General features: G+C 34.1%; 1 protein-coding gene across 4 annotated transcripts in view; it reads left to right on the top strand.

Moving 5' to 3' along the window:
* The window catches only part of CSMD3 (CUB and Sushi multiple domains 3), an 831,873-nt gene that overhangs the window by 492,547 nt on the left and 315,421 nt on the right, over positions 1-23,905 (top strand). For all 4 annotated transcript variants that reach the window (XM_054692020.1, XM_054692021.1, XM_054692022.1 and 1 more), the window contains one exon: positions 20,923-21,105. In XM_054692020.1, the coding sequence (XP_054547995.1) occupies positions 20,923-21,105 (183 nt within the window). The remainder of the gene's footprint in view (positions 1-20,922; positions 21,106-23,905) is intronic.

The following is a 23,905-nucleotide window of genomic DNA, read 5'->3' on the forward strand; positions in this document are numbered from 1 at the left end:
ATTTTCCTTCTGTATGCTAGTATTTCCTCCAAGTTTTGCAAATGGTGCTACATGTTTAAGTTCATGATTATTATATTTTCACATTTTCAGATTTTTAACTGATTACTTAATTCTATAGGTATAGATACATTAATACATAGATTATTTTTGTTATTCATGATCAGATGCTTAATGTGTGATCTGCTTGTTACACGCAAAAAATGTCTCTGTTTTATTCTATTTTATTCTCTGTGTTCAACAAATGCAAAAGAAAGCTCAACATATTTTATGATATTTTTATATTCAATTAAAATGAGTCATTGTCATAGTCATTTAAATTATGGCACATAATCTGTTTTTATTGTTGCTGCTGTTATTTGTATGAATACTATTATTTTTATAGATTATAAATAATGACTTATTTTATGCGAGTGATTTGTGGGGCACTTGTATACTGTTCATGTAGAGTCTTAAGTTTTTAAGGTTGCACAAGATTGGTGCACATTCTCCTTTCTCCTCCTCTCCCCTCCCTCTACCCCTGCCTTTTCCTTTACTTTCTTGTTCTTTATCCTCACCTGCCCTCCTCCCTCAAACCCTGCTCTCCTACCCTCTCACACACAGAGACCGATTCTATTTATTTACTTGCTTATTTATTTATTTTGTTGAGCTATTGGAAAATAAGGTACAGACATCATGCTCTTTTCCTCCAAAGATGTATCTTCTAATGATTAGAAACTTTCTCTATATAGTCACATAATTGTTACACTAAGAAAATTAACATTTATTAACTGATATATTTTACTACTCCTTCCATTTTCAGTATCCCCAGTTGACCAGAAAGGCCTTTTGTACAATTTTTAAAATTTAAGATCCAATTAAGTTGCACTCATTGCACTTGGTTGCTGTGTCTTTTCTTTTTTCTGTCTTTTTTTTTTTCCTTTTGTCTCTCTCACTCTGAAACAGTCCTCTTGGCTTAGTTAATTTTTATAATTTTGAAGTTATAGCATTGTCAATACTAGTTTCATCAATAACTTCTATTGAACAATCATTATGAGTCATCCAATATATCAGTGCAGCTCTCTAAAATATTTCTTCTTCCATGATGGAGCCTCAGAAAGGTGAAATAAGTTTCCAACTTTATATATTTAACAAGATTTAAAGTTATATTTCAAATTATACTCATAAAAACAATGCACAATACGTATATCTTGAGCAAATCATATTCCTGTTTTTGTTTAATAATTATTTATGAGACTTATTGAAGAAGGTAAGGCAGCATTTATTCAAGGGGGTGGGAAACCATGGTGATAGGTATAGGGACAACTGCAATGGGCATTTCTAGTAGGGAAGAGAGATCAGACTCAACTTTGAATATAGTATGGACAAGTAGGAATTTACAACCAAGGAGCAGAGTGGGGGGTCAGTGGATGAAAAAATACTAAGAAGTAGTAAAAGTAAGGGGGATTCTGTTTAGATCAACCTTGCTGAAGGGGAGGCGGGTTGATGAGATGTGGTTTATGGAGGATGAGAAACTCAATCAGATATCAAAGGTGATCAAATATTGAGGATGAGGGAGTCTCTGCTAACTTGACATGGCAAGATTCTTCCTATAGCTAAATTTTCCAGGGATGTGTAGAAATGAGCCTAGGAGAAGTTTCGGGAGCCAGAGTAAAGTATCTTAGTCAATTTGTAGTTTTGATTTATTCATTGTTTAATAACTGGCAGTCAAGGGGAACAACACATTAAAAAATAATTCTAGGACTTCACTGCATATTTCTTTTCTTTAATTGCAAATAATGTCAAAAGCTAGATGCTTTAAGGAGCAAAGCATTTGTAAGTTTGAGGCAATAGAATTTTGCCAGGTTTGTGAGATTATCATCTTTGTTAAATACTGGTTCTTCTTTTATTTATTCTTCCTGCCTAGTCCAACTCCACAGAATCTATTCTACCACATATTTGGTTTAATAGCATTTTTAATGTGGTTGTTAGTGAGGTCAAGGAAGTCACACTTATTCTGATATTCCCAATTATTCATGTATCAGAATTTTCAGAATATCTCAGCTAATTAACAGTTCAAATGATGAATATCCTGTAATGGCTAAGGTGACACCCACTATAGGTAAGGTATTGTACTATTGAGCTGAGCAATTCTAGCCTAGTGTTGGCATTTAACCATATATATGGAGACTGACTTTGTGATAGAACCTGTTCTAGTGCCAAAGTGCTATAGGATCACAAAGTCATTAGGACTTGGACTACATTTTTTTAATATTTTATTTTATATAATTCTTACATCTTTTTTCATCTTTGCACAATGTATGCATTTTCATTTTGGTTATATTCCCCTTACAATCACACCCCCTCCCTTATTTTGACTCTAGTCCTTCCTCTTCCCACCCCTCTCCCCCCACCCCTTAGTGTGTCTCTGTTTTGTTTTGTTTTTTTTTTAAGATTTATTTATTTATTTATACAAGCACTGGGTACAGTCAGAAGCCCGGGAGGGTGAGAGAATTCATCAGAGTCAAGTGTAGAGCAGAGCAGGCAGGCTGATGAAACACACTGCTGAGGGGAGCAGCGGGCAGCAGGAGAGGTCTGCGCGCCATGGAGGACCCTCACCTGGTGGCCGGGGATCGAACTGGCGCTGCAGAGGCTGCGGGCAGCTTCGCAACCCAGCGCTCAACTGTTGTGCCACCAGGGAGGCCCATGTCTCTGGTTTATAGTTGCTTGTTGATTTTGATTTTTACTTTGTATTGATTAGTCTTTTTTCCTGGTCTCTTATTTAGGTTTTCTAAATTCCTGCTATGAGTGAGACCATCCGGTATTTTTCTTTTTCTTTCTGACTTATTTCGCTGAGCATGATCCCTTCTAGCTCCATCCATGTTGCTGCAAACTGCATGTGTTTATCTTTTTTGATTGCTGAGTAATATTCCATGGTATATATGTACCACATCTTCTTGATCCAGTCATCTATTTTTGGGCATTTGGGTTGTTTCCATAGCTTAGCTATTGTAAATAGTGCTGCTGTAAACCTAAGCTTGAAGGTGCCCTTTGGAATTACTGTTTCTGTGTCATTTGAGTAAATACCTAGGAGTGGAATCGCTGGATCATATGGAAGCTCTATGTTTAGTTGGACTACATTTTGTAGAAAATGTAACAATATAGTGAGTGTGAGGAGTGAGGATACATACCAAAATCATCATTTTAGAATAGTATAGTCATCTAAATTGCCCTTAAAGATTAGTCTTTCTCTGCTTTCATAGTATTTTATAGAAATATGGATATGTATGGAAAAAATAGAAGTAGGTGTAAATTTCTGTTAGAGTTTTACCTATTTTCTAAATATCTGAATAATATATTCTAAATAATTTATTAACTATAATCTAAATATTATACGCAAAAAAATTTTGTTTTCACTTTTTTTTTTCCTGTCAGTAGGAATCACTGCTTGGCACACACACAAAAAAAGTTTTAATGAATGCTTGTTGAGCTATTAGCTACATTCTAGACAGGGACTGAACTGCATCGTGAACTACCAGTTCAGAATTTACTTTGTGCATTGTGATTATAGTTCTTTGTGCTTATGTAGAATCCACACTGACCTAGAACTCCTTAAAATTTTAGAAAATTATTATTTTATAGGTTAACTATTTAATAATTGGCTTTTACAATCAGTGATTTTAATATCCTATGAGGCATGATTTATAAATCTATAATACCATCAAAAACCCAATTCTTGCAAAATATTTTGTTAATGTCACATTTCCCTAACCTGTCATATTACTCAGTCTTCAGATGAAAGGGAACAGAAGCATTTTAGGCAGAAAGGAATTTAATACAGATAATTTGTTTTTCATGGGGTAATTGAAATGGTCAGAAGAATAGATTATAGATCAGGTCAGGTTTACAAGAACATGAATCCAAGTCACTGGTGTTTGGCATTTATTCCAGTAACATGTTTACTGGACATGATGTCCACAGTCCATTGAATAAGTTCAACTGTTCCTACTTTCTCCACCATATTATTTTTCCTATTTTGTCTGCTTTCCCCAAGCCTTGATTTTGTGTAAATTTTTTTAGATGTACTGTACTCTCAGTGCTGGTTGGCTTTCCACTTTATGCTTTATGATGTATTTTTGAGCATCTCATGGAAGACTTCAAGAGACCTAAATTCCTAAAGAATAACATCACATTCTTGTGGAAATTAGAGACTATCAGTATCATAAAATATTCCATATTTTACCTAATTAGGATATATCTATTGTCAAACTTTTTCTCATCTGTTAGCACCCATGTCAATTACTATTGCTCCAACAGTGCTGCTAATATATGTACTCTAGTGTAAGACAAGTATGTATTTACTTCTTGCTTATCTTCCTTCAGCACAACAATATCTTGTGATCTTGTGGACTGTTGTGTAGGACTCAGCTTCAGTCTATAGGCTGCCTGGGCTTTAGTTCCAGAAAGGCCATTCAGTTGAGATTTGATTCTAAGGTTTCATTCTTAGAGCAGCAAATAACAGAAGGGGAACCAGACATACAATGCCTTGTTTGAAGTAAAAATGAAAAACAAAAACTTATGTTAAATTGTCTCAGCAAAAGGTTCACTGTAGTTTGTTGGTTTATGTAGTCTCAGGCCTGGCTAATCCTAAACCAGTCATTGGCAAATTAAATGGGATTACCATGATTCAATGTATTAATCAAAGCCCACTCCTAGAGCCAAGAAGGATGTAGGATGATGGAGGGTCAAATACCTTGTTGACGTTATAAGTAAGCTTTGGAAGAATATGTGTTATGAGAAAGTGTGGCTTACATATATAAATCAACATTTGAGTTTCCCTTTTTGGGAATCCTCCAGGTTCACACTATTAATAGCATCCCTTCCTATAATTGTCGTTAAACTTTATGCCAGAGCCATCTGCATCAATAGCACCTGACAATTTCATTGGAGATGCAAATTCTTGGACTCCACTTTAGGCATAATGAATCAGAAACTCTGGAATTGGGCCCAGTAATAAGAGCTTTAACAAATCCTCTTTGTGATGTCCATAAAGTTTGAGAATTATTACTGATAGTTTTGGTGTTTTCCTATTTCAACTAAGAGTATTCATTTGCACTAGCCTAATAAAATCAAACCCTAGGGAGTTGTGAGTAAATTTTGCAACAGCAGACTCAGCAGCAAGCAATGCTCTTGCGACTTAGAAAAACTTAAAAATACAAGCCAGTATACTTCCTTCTCAGCACCATGATGGTGGCTAAAGCTCTAACTCTTAAATTCTGATCAGCACATCAGCAATAATCTGTGCACATTGTTCTCCATTGTCTCTTCCCCCAAAAAAAGAAAATAAAAAAGCTAGTAATGGGAGCTCATATTTTATGACTTAGTATAACACTTAAAATGTTCTACTTTGTAGTAATGATATTTAAATATTGTTTGGACATTGTATTTAATAGTGAGTAAAAAGGCATATGAAAGTTTCCCACCTCTTGATGTCTTGACATTTCTGTGTCTTCATAATGAAAAGAATGATAGTGCATCCACTTCATATAAGGGAGTCTAGAAAACTGAAAAGAATCCTAACATTCTGCTGTGCTCACAGAAAGATCTTTAAATTGTTTTGCTTACGGTGGCATCAGGTATGTTCTGTTCTGATGTTAAATATATGTGTGTGTGTGTGTGTGTATATATATATATTTATATATAGACAAACTATATAATTTGCCACATTTTTAGATTAAATTTCACAAATGACTGAGCAGTTCCACATATGCTTTGTGCCCTGTTGCTTAGGTAATGCTTATGACTTTTTAACCTTTTTCTAAGCATTTATATGTATTAGACTCAAACATCAGATTGTGTGAAATTACAGTGTAAATACTGATGCTACTATAAAATAAGTATGAAATGTACTTTTACTGAAAACATGGTATGGTGTGGTATATATATTCATCTTAGCGTCAATGTATGATATTGAATTTTCACATGTAAGTGATAATTTATACAAGCAAATAGTAACTAGTGTATGTTGATTGGTATGGTAGACTTATTCCTAAAAAATTAGTATAAATCATTATGGAGTTTTCAGAATACTTAACAAATAAAAGAAAATTTTTATCATTTCTTTAAAAAATAAATACTAAAAACCATACAAGTAAAATTAAAGGAAAAGAAATTAAAAAAAAACATAAAATTTCAATTTTCTATCTTAAAAACTGAAATCCATCAAAATAAATGTGAAGAACAAATAGACTTTATTAAGCAATTCATGAACCAGGCAGCATCCCATCTAAAAATTGGAAAGGCACTGCAAATAGAAAGGAACAAGTGTTGTACAAAATGGAAGATTTATCATCTTAGAAAGAACTTGGGACAAGAAAAGAAAGATTATTTCAGGCAAAGCCTTCACCCTTTAAGGGAACCCATAGAGTTCTTATAACATTACCAGGAAAATCCAGATTGATTACTTCAAAATTCCCAGTTTGGAAGAGGTGGAAACTACAGTTAGGTTAGGTATTACATTTTGGTAGGACTTAGCACAAAGATTCCATTTTGGGTCTGTTGTTTATTTTTTAACCATTTACAACCATTTATGTAAGTCAACTTTAACCTGTTTTCTATATTGGTTTATGGGAAGGTAAAGACACTGATTTCAGAAGAGGCTCTGGGGCCTCCCTGGTGGCTCAAGGGGTTAAGTCTCAGCACTGTGAATCTATCTGCAGCATGAGTTCTATCTCCGGCCAGGGAGGTGAGCCACATGGCACAGCAGATCTCTCCTGTCTCACCCAGTGCTCCCCACAGCAGTGTAGTTCAGTTGATCTGCCTGTTCTGCTCCCCACTCTGTCTCTGGTGAATCCTCTCACCTCCCCCACCCCACACCTCTGACTTTCACCCCAGCTCTTGTATGCTTAAATAAAGAAATCTTAAAAAAAAAAAAAAGAAGAGACTCTAAGTTCTAAAGTTAGAAATATATAACTAAATTCTAGCTGTTCACCAAACAAAGGTCTTTATTCAGACTGAAAGTCTATTGTGATTAATCAAGGAGTCATTTATGCTAAATTTATTCTTTATAGATATAGGTAATATATAACAAGCAGAATCATGTGGCTAGAATGGAAGTTAACAATTTATTTCATCTGTGTCATAGCATAAAGAAGTTTACTTTAGCCACTCCAAACCAAAAGCCATTTACTTTTAAAATATTATACAATGTAAAAATATCCATAAATTAGGATATTATTTAGGTTTTGCTCTTTCAGTGTTAGGCACAGTATCTTTCTCAGACTTTGTCTTTTGCCCACACTCAGTTCCTCCAATCCCAAATCCTAGCATACATAAAACAAATTAAAAAACAAATAGAAATCCATTACGCTAAGAAAAAAAAATCATAATTTCTGTTAGTAACTGTTGTTGGGAAAGTAAAATTAAGAACAAAATCACAAACAAAACCTTTATTTATTTTAGCTTTTTTTTCAAATGAAGCTTTTAAAAACAACAGAAAGAACTAAATATTACAAATTTTCTAAAGTGAAAGTTCTGTACCCTACAATGTCACTAACTTATGGGGAGGATCCTAATTAAAATAATTAATTAATAAAAAATTGGGCCTTACTGGCGGCGCAAGTGTTTAAGACACAACCTAAGAAGCTATCCACAGCCACTGCAGCACCAGTTGGAGCCCAGCTAGGGAGCTACCTACATGGTGCAGCAGACCTCTCCTGACTCGCACACTGATCCCCTCAGCAGTGTTTCAGTCAGTCCTCCTGATCCTCTCACCCCCAACACCACTGGTCTGTCCCCCAGTTCTTGTATGCATAAATAAATAAATAAATCTTTACAAAATAATGAAACAATTAATAAAAAATAATAAAAAAATAAAAACAGGAAGAGGAGGAAATCTCTTCTATTTTCAACTGACAGTGCTAACTAAGCCTCTTTTAAATTTGCATTTGCCTTTACACTATCCCTTCAGTTTCTCCTAACCAGGGCTTTCTCTTCATTTAAACATATGCTGCCCAATGTATGGTCCTATTTTAATATCAAAGAATAGGAAAAGAAAACAGCATTGCTGCTTTGAAAGTAAGGCAAAATTTAACAACCTTTAAAGAAGCTGTAGGGAAAAAATTAGAATTTTATGAAACACTATTTTTCCTGATTTCAGTATTTTTTCCCTTTCTCTGTGCTATACTTTCCATCAGTATGCTTTAAACTATATACATTTTGTTTTTTAAAAAGGTTTTATTCTGAATTCCTTGTTTCTTAATCACATCCCCATTCTTCCAATAGTACCTCCTCAAATATGTGCAATCTTCTCAAGGTAATTTGTGGAAAAAAAGTCCCCAGAGGTGCTTTGTGAACACAACACTCTGGTCAAATAAGCCTGAGAAAAATCTGTGTACTATTGCTTTTCAATATCAAAGTAATATTGATTAGTGAATCATTAATTTTAGTGGATTGAGACCAGCGTTTTTCTTTAATGAATTTGTGGCTAAAATTTTCTTCTCCACTGACAAGTTGTATGGTTTACCCATATTCAAACACTGCTGTGCCTTCCTGTCCTTCTGTAAAGTGTTTTCTAATTTCCCTGTTTGAAATTTCTACTCTTTTATTAGGAACTATATGAAATTCAACTTCTTGGGATAGTGTTCTGTGACCACCCCTGCACTCATCCACATCCAATCTGAAAATAATTTGAATATCTAAAACAATGCTGAATCGCTAAACACTTTGAATAAATAACACCACATTTTGCACATATTGTCATACATTAAAATTATTTGTATCCCTATTGTACAGCAAATATTTTATATACAAAAATCTATACTTTATTCAATTTTTGAACCTTTGCAATACTAGAATTTTTTTTTGTGTGTGTATACTATGCTGTTGAGTGAATAATGCTAAACTAATTTTTTCTGATCTTCACAACCTCTAAATAGCATATCTCTAATACAACTTGATATTCTTTTAAAGTACATAGTCACTCATTCTACTATGTAGAAGAATTAAAGTGAAGATAACTTGCAAGAAATGATTATTCAAGTTTAAAGTAAAAGATAGATGAATAAGATAGTGTCCTTTCCTGAGAATAGAGATTTACTGGGTACAGAGCCCCTGGAGCTTGATAGACAAGAAGTGTGGAGAAGCTGTTATCACAGTAGCCTCAGAAATCTAAGTTATATGAAGAAACTAGCTCCAAAGACTTATATTTTATTTGTTGTTTCCAAACCTATCACCAGTTCTTCAGATGTCTGATTAAGTGTCTAAGGGTTTATCTAAGGGTTTATCTAAGGGTTTATCTAAGGGTTTATTAAGTGTCTAAGGGTTTATCTAAGGGTTTATCTCCTTGCCCAAACACCTAGTTCAGTTTGTCTAGAACCCTCCTCCTCTACTGCAATGACCAGTTCAGCACATATGGGAGGGGAGTTCATACCTGTTTGGAAGATTGAAAATGATCATGTGAATAGTTCTAGGACTTAATTCCATAAAGACTAATAGTTTCTCAACATTGTTATTTTAAAAGGCACATTTGCTCATTTGTTATGCTTCAGCTTTCCTCAGTGTGAGGTTGGTTTTTTTTTTTTTTTTAATATTAAGAGTAGTTCATTCTTCTTACCTGCTGTACAGATATACCTTCAAATAATTATAAGTCCTTTTACCATCTGGTAGGTACAAAAGAGCAATAATGTTTAAAAGTTTTTGATGACTGCTGTTAGGCTGCCAGCAGTTATGGTTCTTTCTAAAGAAAAATCCATTTACTTTGATTGCTGTTATAGTTCAGAAAATATTGATCTATCTTTGCTTGCAAACTCTTTTAAACAGGTAGCTACAGAAATTTAGACCAAAATCTATGTTTTGCTTTGTTCCTTCATTCAAGATACTTGAAAGGAAAATGTGTAAAGAATAGACAGGGTAAGTGAGGTTGCAGGTGAACAAGACATTGTTGAGTCTTCATCTAAAAAGGAATGTTCCCTGGTACCTTCACTTTACTGTTCCATTATGAGACTGTATGTTCCTAAGGGGATAGGGTCATGTCCCTTTAATTGACTCTATATCACATATTGTTCATTTCACATGAGATTAGTGTGACTGCTATATATGGAGTATTTGCTGGGTCTGCATCATCACAGTGCTTTATCAATGGCTTATTTCTGGACATTACTATAGGTTTCTCTGTTATCTTCTTAATTTGAGAACTGGGTACTGAGATGATCGGCTATAAATGGTTGGTCAAAAGTATGTCAATACATGATAAATACAACTCCAAAATAATATATTAAATAAAGGAAAACACATTGCTTTTCATAGAATTTTAATAGATTTTTTATTTCTATTAAATATATTAAAGTGTTCAATATTTTTTTAAAAGATCTATCTATCTGTCTGTCTGTCTGTCTATCTGTCTATCTATCTATACAAGCACTGGGTACAGTCAGAAGCATGGGAGGGTGAGAGAATTCACCAGAGCCAGAGCGGGGAACAGAGCAGGCAGACTGACGAAACACACTGCCGAGGAAGCAGCGGGCGAGACAGGAGAGGTCTGCAGCACCATGTGGGACCCTCGCTGGCTGGCCAGCGGGGATTGAACCAGTGCTGCTGAGGCTGCGGACAGCTTCACAGTGCTGCGCTCAACTGCCTGAGCCACCAGGGGAAGCTCAGTTCAATAATTTTTTTTTAAGGTGAAATTTAATTAGGAATTGTTTTGGGTATACTTCTGTTTGCTAAATCTCAAGAGTATATGGTTTAACTGTTGGTATGTTCTTCTGCACCACTCTATGTGAAATGGTAAAAATTTATTTATTTTTATTTTTTAATAATTTATTTATTTTCTTACATCATTGTTCTCCTTTCAGGTGTAGTCCTTGTAGTTCTCCCACCATCATAGCAATGTGAAGCGTCACCATAGTCCCGTGTACTCTTACCTCCCCTCTTTTGACCCTTCGCCCTTGCCACCTTCCCTTGCTGTTTGCTTCAAATCTATGGACAGCTTGCAAGTTTTGTCTTTGAAATGGTAAACTTTTAAAGTCTTGTCTCAGGGTATGTTTACCAGCATTCAGAATTTTGTGATTTATTAAATGATCACATCTAATCTTAAACTCTTTAATTATCAATATTTATCATGAATGTAAAATTCTTTATGCACTTATTATTGCAAATGTGGTCTTAATTACTTTGGGAAGTTATAAATTTACTTCTCAAAATCTCTTCATATTTATTCTCAAAAGCTCTTCAAATGTTGACTACAGTCTAATTTGTCCAAGATGCTTAAAGGTGAGACCAGGTTTAACTCACAAAATCTTTTTTAGCTACATGATTCTATATTTTTCAACCTTTGAAAGCCCTGTTGCTAAGTTAATAAGATTCCCAAAAGACTTCTTAACATTAAGAATCAGCAAAACTGCAAGTTTTACAGATCACTTTATTTTAACCTACATAGTTTCTCTGTGAAGTATTTGAATTACAGTGTCAACTGTTGTCAAGTCAGAGATTGATCAATGAGAATTTCTATGTCATTTTAAGGCCAGATGTTAGTCTTTGGCTGGAAATTCAATTGAATTTAAAATGAGTGTTTATTACTTTAGGCATCAAGGGTCAAAGTTACTTGGTCACCAAAAAAAAAAAAAAAAAGAAAGAAAAGAAAAAGTATTGAAAGAATCCTGTTTTACAAATTTCAGTCATTGCCATTTAAACCTATATTTCTAATTTTATTCTCAACTCACTTCAGGAGAGTCTTTTGGCATGTTCTGCTTATATTTCCTCTGACCTGCCATCTTTATTTATTTCACCAGCTCTTCCCAGCTTCTGATTCCTTTGCCACCACAGCAGGGAAGAAAAAGAGCAGAAGCAGATGCTACTCCCTGGGTGCCAACCTCTGGCTCTGGGATTGGATACTCTATTCTTTCCAAGTGTAGTTGTGAATGATACAGATATTTAGCAGACTACCATTACAGGCCACATTTTTTGTTAAGAAATTCCATTTCCTTTTATATTCTCAGAGACAAAATATCATAAAATAATAAAATCAATCAGTAGTGGAATACTATCAAAATTCTTCTTGTGTTACACTGGGATTTCAGTGGCAAGTTATATTGTATGAGTCAGAAACACTGCAAGAAATAAAGGGGACTTTTATACTGTGTATGTGTGACAAAACTTAAGGAAACTAACAAGGGGTTATATAGTATTCCTGGCTGGTGATCATAAGGAGCTAGTATCACCTTCAGGAATAATAACCATTATACTCAGAGAACAACTGTATCCAGAGGACAGTGTAATGTAAGATTAGCCTTTGGCAAAGCAACCATTCCATGATGATCAGGCAGAGTGATCAGGCAGATCACCAAGTCTCCTGTCAGTGCCACCAGGTGCCTGACCCCCTGTTGCACACACAGAATATTGTATAGCCCAGTAGCCTCGCTGTTATGGATCCATGTGAATCAGATTTTACTTCCTCCCATCAGTGGATAAATTGGGGGTAGTTATGGGGGCAAAAAAGCAGGGCAGAAGAGGGTAGAGAATGGATCTCAATAGTTAAACAGATGATATCTGTGCTCATACCCTACAATTATAAGACACCTATGAAATTAAAATTATTCAAAATGTATACATGGGATGTATCATTCTATGATTTTCTACATGTAGCTTTCTATCACTTTGAGAATTTTTGATTGCTCATTTTGTTGACTAATAGAACCACATACTTTTGTATACTAATCCTGTGTTGCTTTCTGTTCTTCTTTATATATTCCCCAATTATTTCTTGAATATTAGACTTTGAGATAGGGAATTATGCTTTTAAGAACTCATATTCTGAAACTATACCATCTCGGTTTAGGTGCCACCTCTGCCACTTAGAATTTGACTTCAGGCAAGTTACTTATATCTTTGGTTCCAAGTGTTATGCCAGGATTAAATATAACAAATGCTTAGAACTTGGTCTGACACATAAATGAATTATAATGTTTACCACCATGTGTACAGACACTTCAAATGCAAAGGTGAATATAAGTTAATGGGAAGAGGTAGATGGGTAAATAAATAATTATAAAACATGTAGCCCAATATATGCCTAAAGTCTACAGAAGCACAAATAAAGGGGAACTAACTCATCACAAGATCAGATCAGTCTTTATAGAATTATTGATCAAGAGAGATGCATAGGAATTTTCCCATCATGGGAAGCATGCCTTCTTTCCAGTCAGAGAAGGTAGCTTGTCTAAAAGCATATCCGTATGAAAGGTGGTGGCAAATGGCTCAACCTGCCAGACACTTGTAGGAAATGGTAGGAGACTGGAGAGACAGGAAATGTTTAGGTCATGAAGACTTTCCGTTATAAGGAATTTGAAGAGATCTGAATTGTTCTAAAATTACCCTGCCTTGCAGAGCTAAGATGGTGTATTTAAGCATGAGAGACAGAAATGTCTTTTAAATTAATGTTGCTATCTATTCCCTCCCAATAATCAATCAAATTAATCTGTCTTTTTTCCTTAATTAGTCCAGTACCTTTCTTACAGTATCCTTTCTATCTTTACTCACAAGCAGTTTGGAAATGTGGAAAAGAATGTGGTATGGGCATTGTTATTGAGCAGACTCTGATTTGACCTTGGTATGCCATTCACAACCTCATTTTTTAAATTATTAGTTGTAATATTACTTGTGACACAGCGTTGCAGTAAGAAATACATTAGTTAAAATGGTTATACTATTAACAAACATCTTGTCAAATAACAGTCACTTAATAATGGTAGCTGATTTTCTCATCTTCTTAGAGATAACATTTGAATTTCCAAATGGATCCCTTTCCTTATCTACTAATTGTTTGTCAGTGATAAATCACTTATTTTATCTCTGGCTCCTACAAAACAGAGGCTGAGTCAAAACTTACGGGTTAATTTTTTTTTTTTTTTTTTTTTTTTTTAGTTTATTTGGTTGCATGCCCCCCCATGCCCCCACATGCCCCCGGGAGGCATGTGTCATTGAAGAGGCAATAAATTGTAGGACAGGGAAATTGAAAAATAAGATATAATAAAGAATCAAATATAAAGTGATATATTATTCAATATAACTGAGCTGGCCACAGCCTCACAAAAAGCACAGCTGAATGTTTGGTCAGGTAGAGCATATGGACCAACTGTTTTCTGGAACCGTCTGTCTTGAGGAAGGAGGAATGAACAATTTATCTACTTGCTCCCTTCCCATGCTGACATTAGTGGTCAAAGTTCATTCCTCTCAGTCCTTAAGTTTTCTACAATTCCAGATGGTATTCTAGCTGTTGAGGAAAATCAGGATTTCTATGATGTCTGTGGGATAAAGCCTGGATGCTGGTGCTCCCACAGTTTTTGTTGCAATAGATAAGATCAAGGTGATTTGTTGGTGGTCACTTTGTGATCTAACCTGCAAAGCCTGAGGCAACTGGTAGTGTTGGGGGAGGAACCAAAGAAGTGGTTGTGAGTCTCACTTTTGCCACATAACATTAGTTAGAATCTAGTCACTAATGCTGACCAATAATCCGAGAGACCTCAAATCCATCTTTTAATAGGAAGACTATCAAAGAATTTGTAGATTAAAACCTCACAAAACCACTTGAGAACAAGTTGTAAATATAATGCCTCATCATTCCCAAATACTCAGTTTGAATTTCTTTTTTCATAATAATCTCCCTTATATAACCACAAAACAACCCTTCAAATTAGAAAAATCAACCTTGATACAATACTATTAGGTAATTCACCAACAGCTTTCAGATTTTGCAAATGATCCAAAAATCTTTGTTTTCTTCCTTCTTCATCCATGAAACTTCACTGTATTCACTTGTCATGTCTCTTTCATTCTCTTCAATATGGTTAAGCCCTCAGTTTTGCTGTCTGTCATGACCTTGACAGCTATAAATAGTACACATCTTTCATTCCACGATATGTCTCTCAATCTGGGTCTCTCCAATCATCCCTTAAGTCCAGACATAGGCCACACATTCTTGACAGGAATATCTGAGAAACAAGGCCAGTTATCTCAGTGCATCACATTGGGAAGCAAACAGTGTCAGTATTGCCCACACTTGTGTGATCCTTCACCACCTTATTGCTCTGGCTAGAACTCCCAGTATTATATTGAAAAGCAGTGGTGAGAGTGGACATTCTTGTCTTGTCCCTGATCTTAAAGGAAAGGCTTTCAGCTTTTCACCATTGACAATAATAATAGCTGTGGGTTTGTCATATATGGCTTTTATCATTTTAAGGTATGTTTCTTCTATTCTGAGAATTTTGAGGGCCTTTACCATAAATGGATATTGAACTCTGTCATATGCTTTCTTGATGTGAGCCAACATGCTTTCCTCTTACTACTGCTTTTGCTGTGTCCCTGAGGGATAGAATTAGGGTCCCAGAGAGCTGCCTCCTTTTTCCACCATGTGGAAACACAGTGATAAGATGGTTTGCTTATGAATCAAGAATTGAGCCTTCCTAGATGCCAGAATTTTCAGGACTCTGAAAAACAAATTTCTGTTGTTTATGAATCATTTATAGTATTATACCATAGCAGCACAAAAGAAGTCAGACAGCCTCCTAACCCCAACCAACCATTGTCTAAGGTAGAAAGGAAAGCAGAAAGTCCTCATATATTTCCTGATACTGCTCTTCTCCTTACACCTGGGATACCTTTACTTCCTTACTCTTCCCCAGTTTGGTCACTGGGGAAGGTGACTCTGAAAATAGCTCAAGGGTCACATCTTCTGTGAAGCCTTTACCTATTTTTAAAACTCTAACTCCAAGGGACTTTAGTAATTTACCCTTTGTGCCTCATTTAAGGACAAAAGTCACATCTTTTTTGTCTTTATATTCCTAGTGCTTAAATTTGTTTTTGATAATTACTAGAAAATAAACATTTTCGAAAAGGGCAATTAAAGAAAATTCCTCCACAATAACTTGGTGATTAAGACTTTGGGTTTAAACAGAACTGAATTTTGCTCTACACATATTTTGTGAAATTGGCCCAGTTAATGTCATAATCTGTTTGGGTTGTTAAAACACAAATGCTATAGATTAGGTAGTTTGTAAACTGCATTACAGTGTGGTGACAAGGAAGTCCAAAATCAAAGCATCAACATATTCAGTGTCTGGTGAGATTTTCCTTCCTGATTCATAGATGTCTGTCTTATTCTGGGTCATCACAGGGCAGATGAGATGAGGAGGGAATTCTTTACAGTTTCTTTTGTAAAGCACTAATCCAGTTAATGGGAGTTCCATCCACATGACCTAATCATATCCCAAAGAGTATACTCCAATACTATTGCATTGGGGATTCTTTTTCAATATATGAATTTGAGGAAGGGCCCAAATGTTCAGTCTCTGTAATGTTACTTAACTTCTCTGACCTTCAGTTTTTTTCATCTGTAGCTGGTAATAACAATAATTCCTACATAGGGTTTGTATGAAGATTATATTGCATAATTAATGCTTAAAAACTGTTTCCACAGTATTAATATAGTTTCAGTGCTCACTAAATGACACAACTATTATTAATATTTATTATTTGTGCACATTTCTATTATAGCACTCAATTGTTGCATACTAATTATTTGTTCAGGTATCATTTTTGCCCACTGAGTAGAAAAGAATTGCAAAGGCAGTAATGTATATGTTTATTTTACTCACTGCTTTTTTAGTCTAAGTTAGAAATATTGCAGCTTCAAAATCACACCTTTATTTGAAAATATGTCCTTGATTTTAAAGAATACACTATTAAAGGTGCAAAAGAAAAATCAAAATAATAGAGTAAGTACCTACTATCAGTACTAATCTAACACAAATATAATAGAAAATATGAAAAATAAACAAACATAAATCCTTAAGAATGGAAAGAGAAAAATTCAGTTGCTATAAGACAGTAGGGAACTCCTAAGATTAAAAAAAAAAGTAGGGCCTCCCCGGTGGCGCAGCGGTTGAGTGCTGGATTGCGAAGCTGCCCGTGACCTCTGCGGCACCAGTTCGATCCCTGGCTGCTCCCGAGCCACCAGAGGAGGGTCCCATATGGCGGGTAGACCTCTCCTGCCACCCGCTGCTCCCCTCAGCAGTGTGTTTCCATCCTTCTGCCTGCTCTGCTCCCCGCTCTGGCTCTGGTGAATTCTCTCACCCTCCCGCTCTTCTGACTGTACCCAGTGCATGTATAAACAAAACAAACAAATAAATAAATAAATAAATAAAAACATGCCTCTATTAAAAAAAAAAAAGTAAAAATAAACATATAAAGATAGATCACAAAGCTAGATCACAGAAGTAAGCTGAGAATTTTACAGACGAATGCTATCTTGAAAGTTATTGCTATAGCTTCTGCATAGGAAGCCATTGTGCATCAGAGTCATACCTTTCAGGGAAGATGCCACTGATATTCTGAGGATTAACACAGAGAAAATATTTCAGCTAACAAGTCAAATGCCAAAACATAAAAGGAGAGTTCATTGAAGTTATCAAGAGAGAGGGCTCTCCAATTCAGAATGAAGACCATAGAAGTGATCTTCACAGGTCAAAGAGGGAAGAATTTGAATTCAGAAGTACAAAGAGATTCTTATACTGGAACAAATAAGCCTCAATGTGGGCAAAGTTGAAGGTGAAGATGGGAGTATGAAACTTGCATAGTTAATAGAGAAGCAGACAAGTAATATTTATTTGACAACTTGCTCAGTAAAACAACACATATAAAAGCTGGGGTGTAGGCCAGAGGTGCAGGGTGGTTGAGAGAATTCACCAGAGACAGAGTGGAGAGCAGAACAGGTGGATTGATTGAAATACACTGCTGAGGGGAGCAGCGGGTGAGACAGGAGAGGTCTGCTGCTGCATGTGGGTTACTTCCCTGGCCAGGGATAGAACTGGTGCTGCAGTCGATGCAGATTGCTAAATTGTGCTGAGATGTAACCCCTTGTGCCACCAGGGAGGCCCACCTCTAAGCTATTTATTCCTGAACCTTTTTATCATTAGCTTAGCAACCATTATGAACAAATATATTTTCAAATATTCTACTTTAAAAGGAACTTTACTAAATACACTTCTGCTTATAACCTAGGAAACAGAGTTAAAAATGCATCTGAATGATTATAGATAATTGTGTCAGATATCCTCATGAAATTGCAGAGAAAAATTATATCCATGAATAAATTATAGGATGTTATGAAACTACAAGAAATATCAATCATTGTTCAAGAAATGACAATGTAATTTTTAGTATATAGGTTGAGTTTGGATTAGATAAAACTGTACAATTAGTAAATTGGAATTCATAATACACACACACACACACACACACAATTGTTCTAAAATGCAGAACAGAGCATTTTTTAATACAAACTTCAAAAGTTAGGCAACAGAAAGGTGAAACCCCAAATTCTAACATTAGATGTAAAGGAGTTCCAGAGAAATGAAAACCTGTAAAAAAAAAAAAAAAAATAAGAGAAATAATTACAACAATTTTCTAGAACTGAAAAATAGTCAATTAATTGACTGAAGAAATTTATCAAACACCAAGTTAAAAAAATAGATTAGAAAACAATTCCTAGGTAGAATATAGTGACATTTAAAAACTGCAAGTTTAAAAAAGAATGCTAACATTCATGGCAAGGGAAGAAAGGGAGCAGAGAACAGATAATTACAAATGAATTCAAATCAGTTTGGTTTTGTATTTCTCTTCAGGAAAACTATGGATAAAATACCAGAGAAAAGTATATTTAAAATTTGCCAGGGCCTCCCCTGGTGTCGCAGCGGTTGAGCACTGGGCTGCGAAGCTGCCCGCAGCCTCTGCAGCGCCAGTTCTATCCCCTGCTCGCCGAGGGTTCCACATGGTGCGACAGACCTCTCTTGCAGCGCTCGCTGCTCCCCTTAGCTGTGTATTTCATCAGTCTGCCTGTTCTGTTCCTTGCTCTGGCTCTGGTGAATTCTCTCACCCTCCCGTGCTTCTGACTGTATCCAGTGCTTGTATAAATAAATAAATATTTAAAAAAAAAAAAATAAATAAAATAAAATAAAATTTGCCAGAAAATCATTTTGAATTAAAATTCTATGGTCAACACCTATCCTTTAATAGTAAGGGCAAAATACAGACATTTCTAAATGAAGAAACTATTACTTTAATGACAGAAACAACTCTGATAAGAATATATATAAGTAATAACATTTTTTTAACTCACCAACAGTGTCATCCTACCATCACCTAACACTTTACTCTCCCCATGAGTTACCTTCTAAAATATTTTTTTAATTTTGTAAAATATTATTTACTATGTGTTAACTTAAATATTAAAATAGTTAATATTTTAAAATATTATTTACTATTTGTTAACTTCAAATGGAATATCACTATAGGAGTCTATATTTATTCATTTATCTATTCCACATACCTAGAACAGAGTCTGGCTCATCATAGGTACTCAAGTAATGTTTATTGAATAAATTGAATGAATAATGGTTTAAAATATATGATGTGAACTTGATTCAACTATAAGGAAATGTGATAAAATTCACACTTGGTTTATAATTAAACAGTTATTTTAGAAATTGTCATAGACAATAGACCAAAGAATTAAGAGCATGAATAATTTCAATTTAACAAAAGCAGTAAATTGAATGTATTTGACATTGGCAATATAATACGACATAAGTATAACACATATATGAGATCATATTACATTGTTTTTGTAAAGAGGATCTTTATAATTACACAAATACAAAATTTTATATAATGTTGCATATTATATGTATCTGTGTATAATTATAAAAGCACCGTAGAAAGACAACCACACCAAATTGGTGCTGGTAGATTACAAAAGAATGAGGAATATGTGATATTTAGTGTATTTAGAGAGGCCTTAGCTTTATTTAATATATTTTTTTTAATTTATGTTTTCAAATCCTTATTTATTTTGTAGAAGAACTGGGGTGTAGGCCAGAGGCATGGGGGGAGTGAAAGGATTCACAAGAGACAGAGAGGGGAGCAGAACAGACAGATCTACTGGAATACACTGCTAAGGGGAGCAGTGGGAGGGACAAATAGATCTTCTGTGCCATATGTGGGTTAGCTTGCTGATTGGGGATTGAACTCAGGTCAGAGGTGATAGTGCTGAGATTTAACCCTTAGGCCACTAGGGAAGCCCCAAATTTTCAAATTGTTTGCTGTTTTTTGAGGAGAATTGAATTAATGTGATTTTATGTGACTTGAGAACTAAAAATAAACACCACAATAATTTACTACTGACATTCATAGCTCACAATGGAGAGCCTAAATATTTGGAGTTTCTTTGAAGGTAAACACCAACATAGGTATTTTTAATGTGCCGCTAAGAGAATTTTCATCAATCTCCTTAAATTTAATTAAAAAAAAATCATTAAGTTACATAGCTGAATAATTTGGAATGCAAAATCAATGCCTTCCTTAACAGTTATTTTGGGTATCAAGATGGAGAAGAAATGTAACCAAGTACCAGAGAGAATGTTAGCTCCTGCAGGAAAGGTATGCACCCATTGTTGTTGGAGCAGAGGGAGAAAATCCTATCTTATTTTCTGGTTGCAATCTAAAGATTTTAGTGTATTAACACTGATTGCAGGAATAAGAAGTCTTTGACATTTAAAGAAAATACTTATGCTGATACATATGTGTCTATGTGTGTATGTAGTACAACAGAAAATCTGCATCTTGGCAATAATTGTTCTGTTAGGCCCAACCAAATAAGCTTTGATGATCTTACATTTCCATCTGTGAAATGAGAGAAATATACCAATTTTCCCCCTAAAGTTTATTTCATCAAATCATCTCTGCAGTGTAACAAAAGAAAAAATAAATAAGATTACAAACATATTCATCTTTTGCTCAAAATACTTTGGGTCTAGAGAGTGTTCCTCTACTGAACTGTTTTATGGCTATGATATGCCTCAAACCTTCAGAAAATGACTTTTATCCCTATTTTTGCAGAAATTGAAAAAGAAAGTTGTGGTGATCCTGGTACACCTTTATATGGAATTAGAGAAGGGGATGGATTTTCCAATCGTGATGTTTTAAGGTTTGAATGCCAGTTTGGGTTTGAATTAATTGGAGAGAAATCCATTGTTTGTCAAGAGAATAACCAATGGTCTGCAAACATACCCATCTGTATCTGTGAGTACCAAATGCTTTGCTTCCAGATAACATATGTTACCCTGTCCTTGCATATAATTGCTTTTGTAATTAATTGCAAAGAACTGGAACCGTGTAATTATTTTTGAAGGAGTAGCACTTTGTGATACTATCTTTAACAAGTATGCTTATGCCAAATTATAAATTTCATTACAGATTTAAATAAAGTTAGCATAGTTCACTTGGTAATCACAAAATATATATTACACGTGTTTTCATAATACTTTATTGGTGGCATTTTATACTTTATAGTTAGCATACTTTTTATGGAAATTATACATTTCAGCTAATTCTAATAGAATCATTTATTTTAACTACATAGTATTTGCTTATTTGCAATGAAAAACACTTAAAATATTTAAAGACTATATTCTATGTATAATGCATTAACTTATTTTGCTTGTAGATGCTCACACTAAAGCATGCTTAAGTGTCATGTATTTATATTGCACACAATAAAATTTATTAATGTTTATAGTATACAATATGCTTAAATTAATCTATTTCTCTGATTACATTAAAGTATTCCATTTTAACTACAACAAAAATATAAGTTTTATTATCAGTGATGCACTTTTAAGTTCAATTAAATACTGTCTTCAATACTAAAATATACAATTTAGCAGATATGATCACAATACTAAAAATTTACAATTTAACTTTGAATAGTTACAGATTATAACATATAAGCCATAATTATGACAGCAAAAAATAATTCTGATTTTCAAATATGACTTTTCATCTGTGTCCATCTTATAATGATAATGCTTTTCATTTGTGAAATCCCTTAGGTATTGGCACAAATTTTACTATTAAACTGTTTAAAAATAAAACATTATTTGAAGGCCTACATTTTCTATGACTATATGCTGCAAAATATACATTTTTGCTTTATTGGACATTTTTTGATTTTGAATGCTTTTTAAATTATTTAGCAATCTTAAAGAAGTAACAGAACTTCTAAAATGACTAGAGGTAATTTTCTAATGTATATGTTGCATGGAGAAGAAGGTAGGAAATTGCAAGTAAGCATTATTGCTTCTTGTACTATTTTAGATACATATAGATGATCCTTCATTTCAGCAAAGGGGTATTTATAGACTGTGGCAGAAATTCCCCTAATTAAAAAGTATTTTGCTTGCTTTTATAAAAATCTAGCAGAGGAAGGGTGTACAGATCTTCTTCATAGAACCCTTTCATTTTAAGTTCCATTTTCATCCCTGACCAACATCACCTTGTGAAGTTCTTGTTATGAGAGAAGAAAACATTAGGAGAGTTTGATTTGATTCTGTTAGCATTGTCTAAAGCTTAGTAATACATCAAAATACTTGAAGATCCTTAGTTGTAGGTATTTTTCCAAAGATACAATTTTTAAACAAATAGTCTGTCAATGTAATATGTCACAGCCAGTGAAAATCTTGAAAATATATTTTAATACATACCAAAATGCACTTAGTAAAAGTATTTAAAATAATGATGACAAAATAAAATTTAAGAAAAAGTCTTGTAAATTTCAAGAACACTTACTATTTTAAAAAGAAATCCTTCATCTTGATATGTGATAAATATGTTACAATTGAGTTTCTTTATATAGCAACTAGTAAATATGAAAATGTTATTGAAAGACAATTCATTCAACAAAATTAATAAAATATGTAGAAATGATCATTAAGTAAATCCAAATAGAACATAGAAATAAAATTGTAAGACTTACTGAGAAAAGGGTACTTTATGAGAACAAGATAATAGATGTCGTGTTCCTGAAACATTATAGTAAATATCTGAGTTACATTGCTTTGAAATTTGAATCAAAATTCTAACACAATTTATTTTTGTACTTGACCTATTGTGTTTACATATAGCTAGGTAAAAAACAGGGAAGAGAAGGTGATTATTTTGTAAAGTGAAGTTATTATGTGGATACTAAAGCATATTATTAAGTTGTCACCATAAAATTAACTTGGTCTTTACAGAATATAAGGGTCAAAAGAAGTTAAGAAAAAAATGCATCTGATATAAATAAGGATTTAAAGCATCACTTAGATTTCTACCTATCTGATAAGAGAGATTAGTGTGGTGGATTTGGACAACCTTGTCCCCAGCGGGGATGATTTAGATCAGGCTTTGGCAAACTAAGGACTATGGGTCATATCTAGCTAGGAGCCTACATTTATAAATGAAGTATTATTGAATCTTAACCATGTATTCTCATTTACCTATTGTCTAAGGTAGCTTTCCTGCTATATATAGCAGCAAAGTTAAATAGTTGCAAAAGAGGCCGTGTGATTTTCAAAGCAAAAACATTTATAATCTGTCACTTCACAAAACAAAATTTCTGACTCTTAATTTAAGTCCAGTTTATAGAAATTAGATGATTCCAAGATGAAAGAAGGTAAAAGTGTGAAGAACAAATATGACTAAGTACTTAGTCCACCAATTATAGAAGTGGTAGGAAAATAGAATACATTCATTTTTCAAAAGACTTAGGACTTCAGATTATTTTTTCCCCATCAGATGTAAAACAGGATTTTAAAATGTGATTCTAAATTGTTGGGCGGTATTAAATCAAACCAAACACATTTTCAGCCTGGAAGCAGCCCAAGTAACTGTCAGTTTGCAAGTCCTGGTTTTAAGTCCTAATATTATTTCATAGAGAAAACACAATTTAGAATTATAAATTATATATAAAAGTAAATGATATGAATGCATAGTCATGTATATACACACACACATGTAGATAGATAGATAGATAGATAGATAGATAGATAGATAGATAGATAGA

The sequence above is a fragment of the Talpa occidentalis genome, unplaced genomic scaffold (genome assembly GCF_014898055.3).
Source record: "Talpa occidentalis isolate TD23 unplaced genomic scaffold, MPIMG_talOcc4v2.1, whole genome shotgun sequence".
NCBI classification, from domain to species: Eukaryota; Metazoa; Chordata; class Mammalia; order Eulipotyphla; family Talpidae; genus Talpa; species Talpa occidentalis.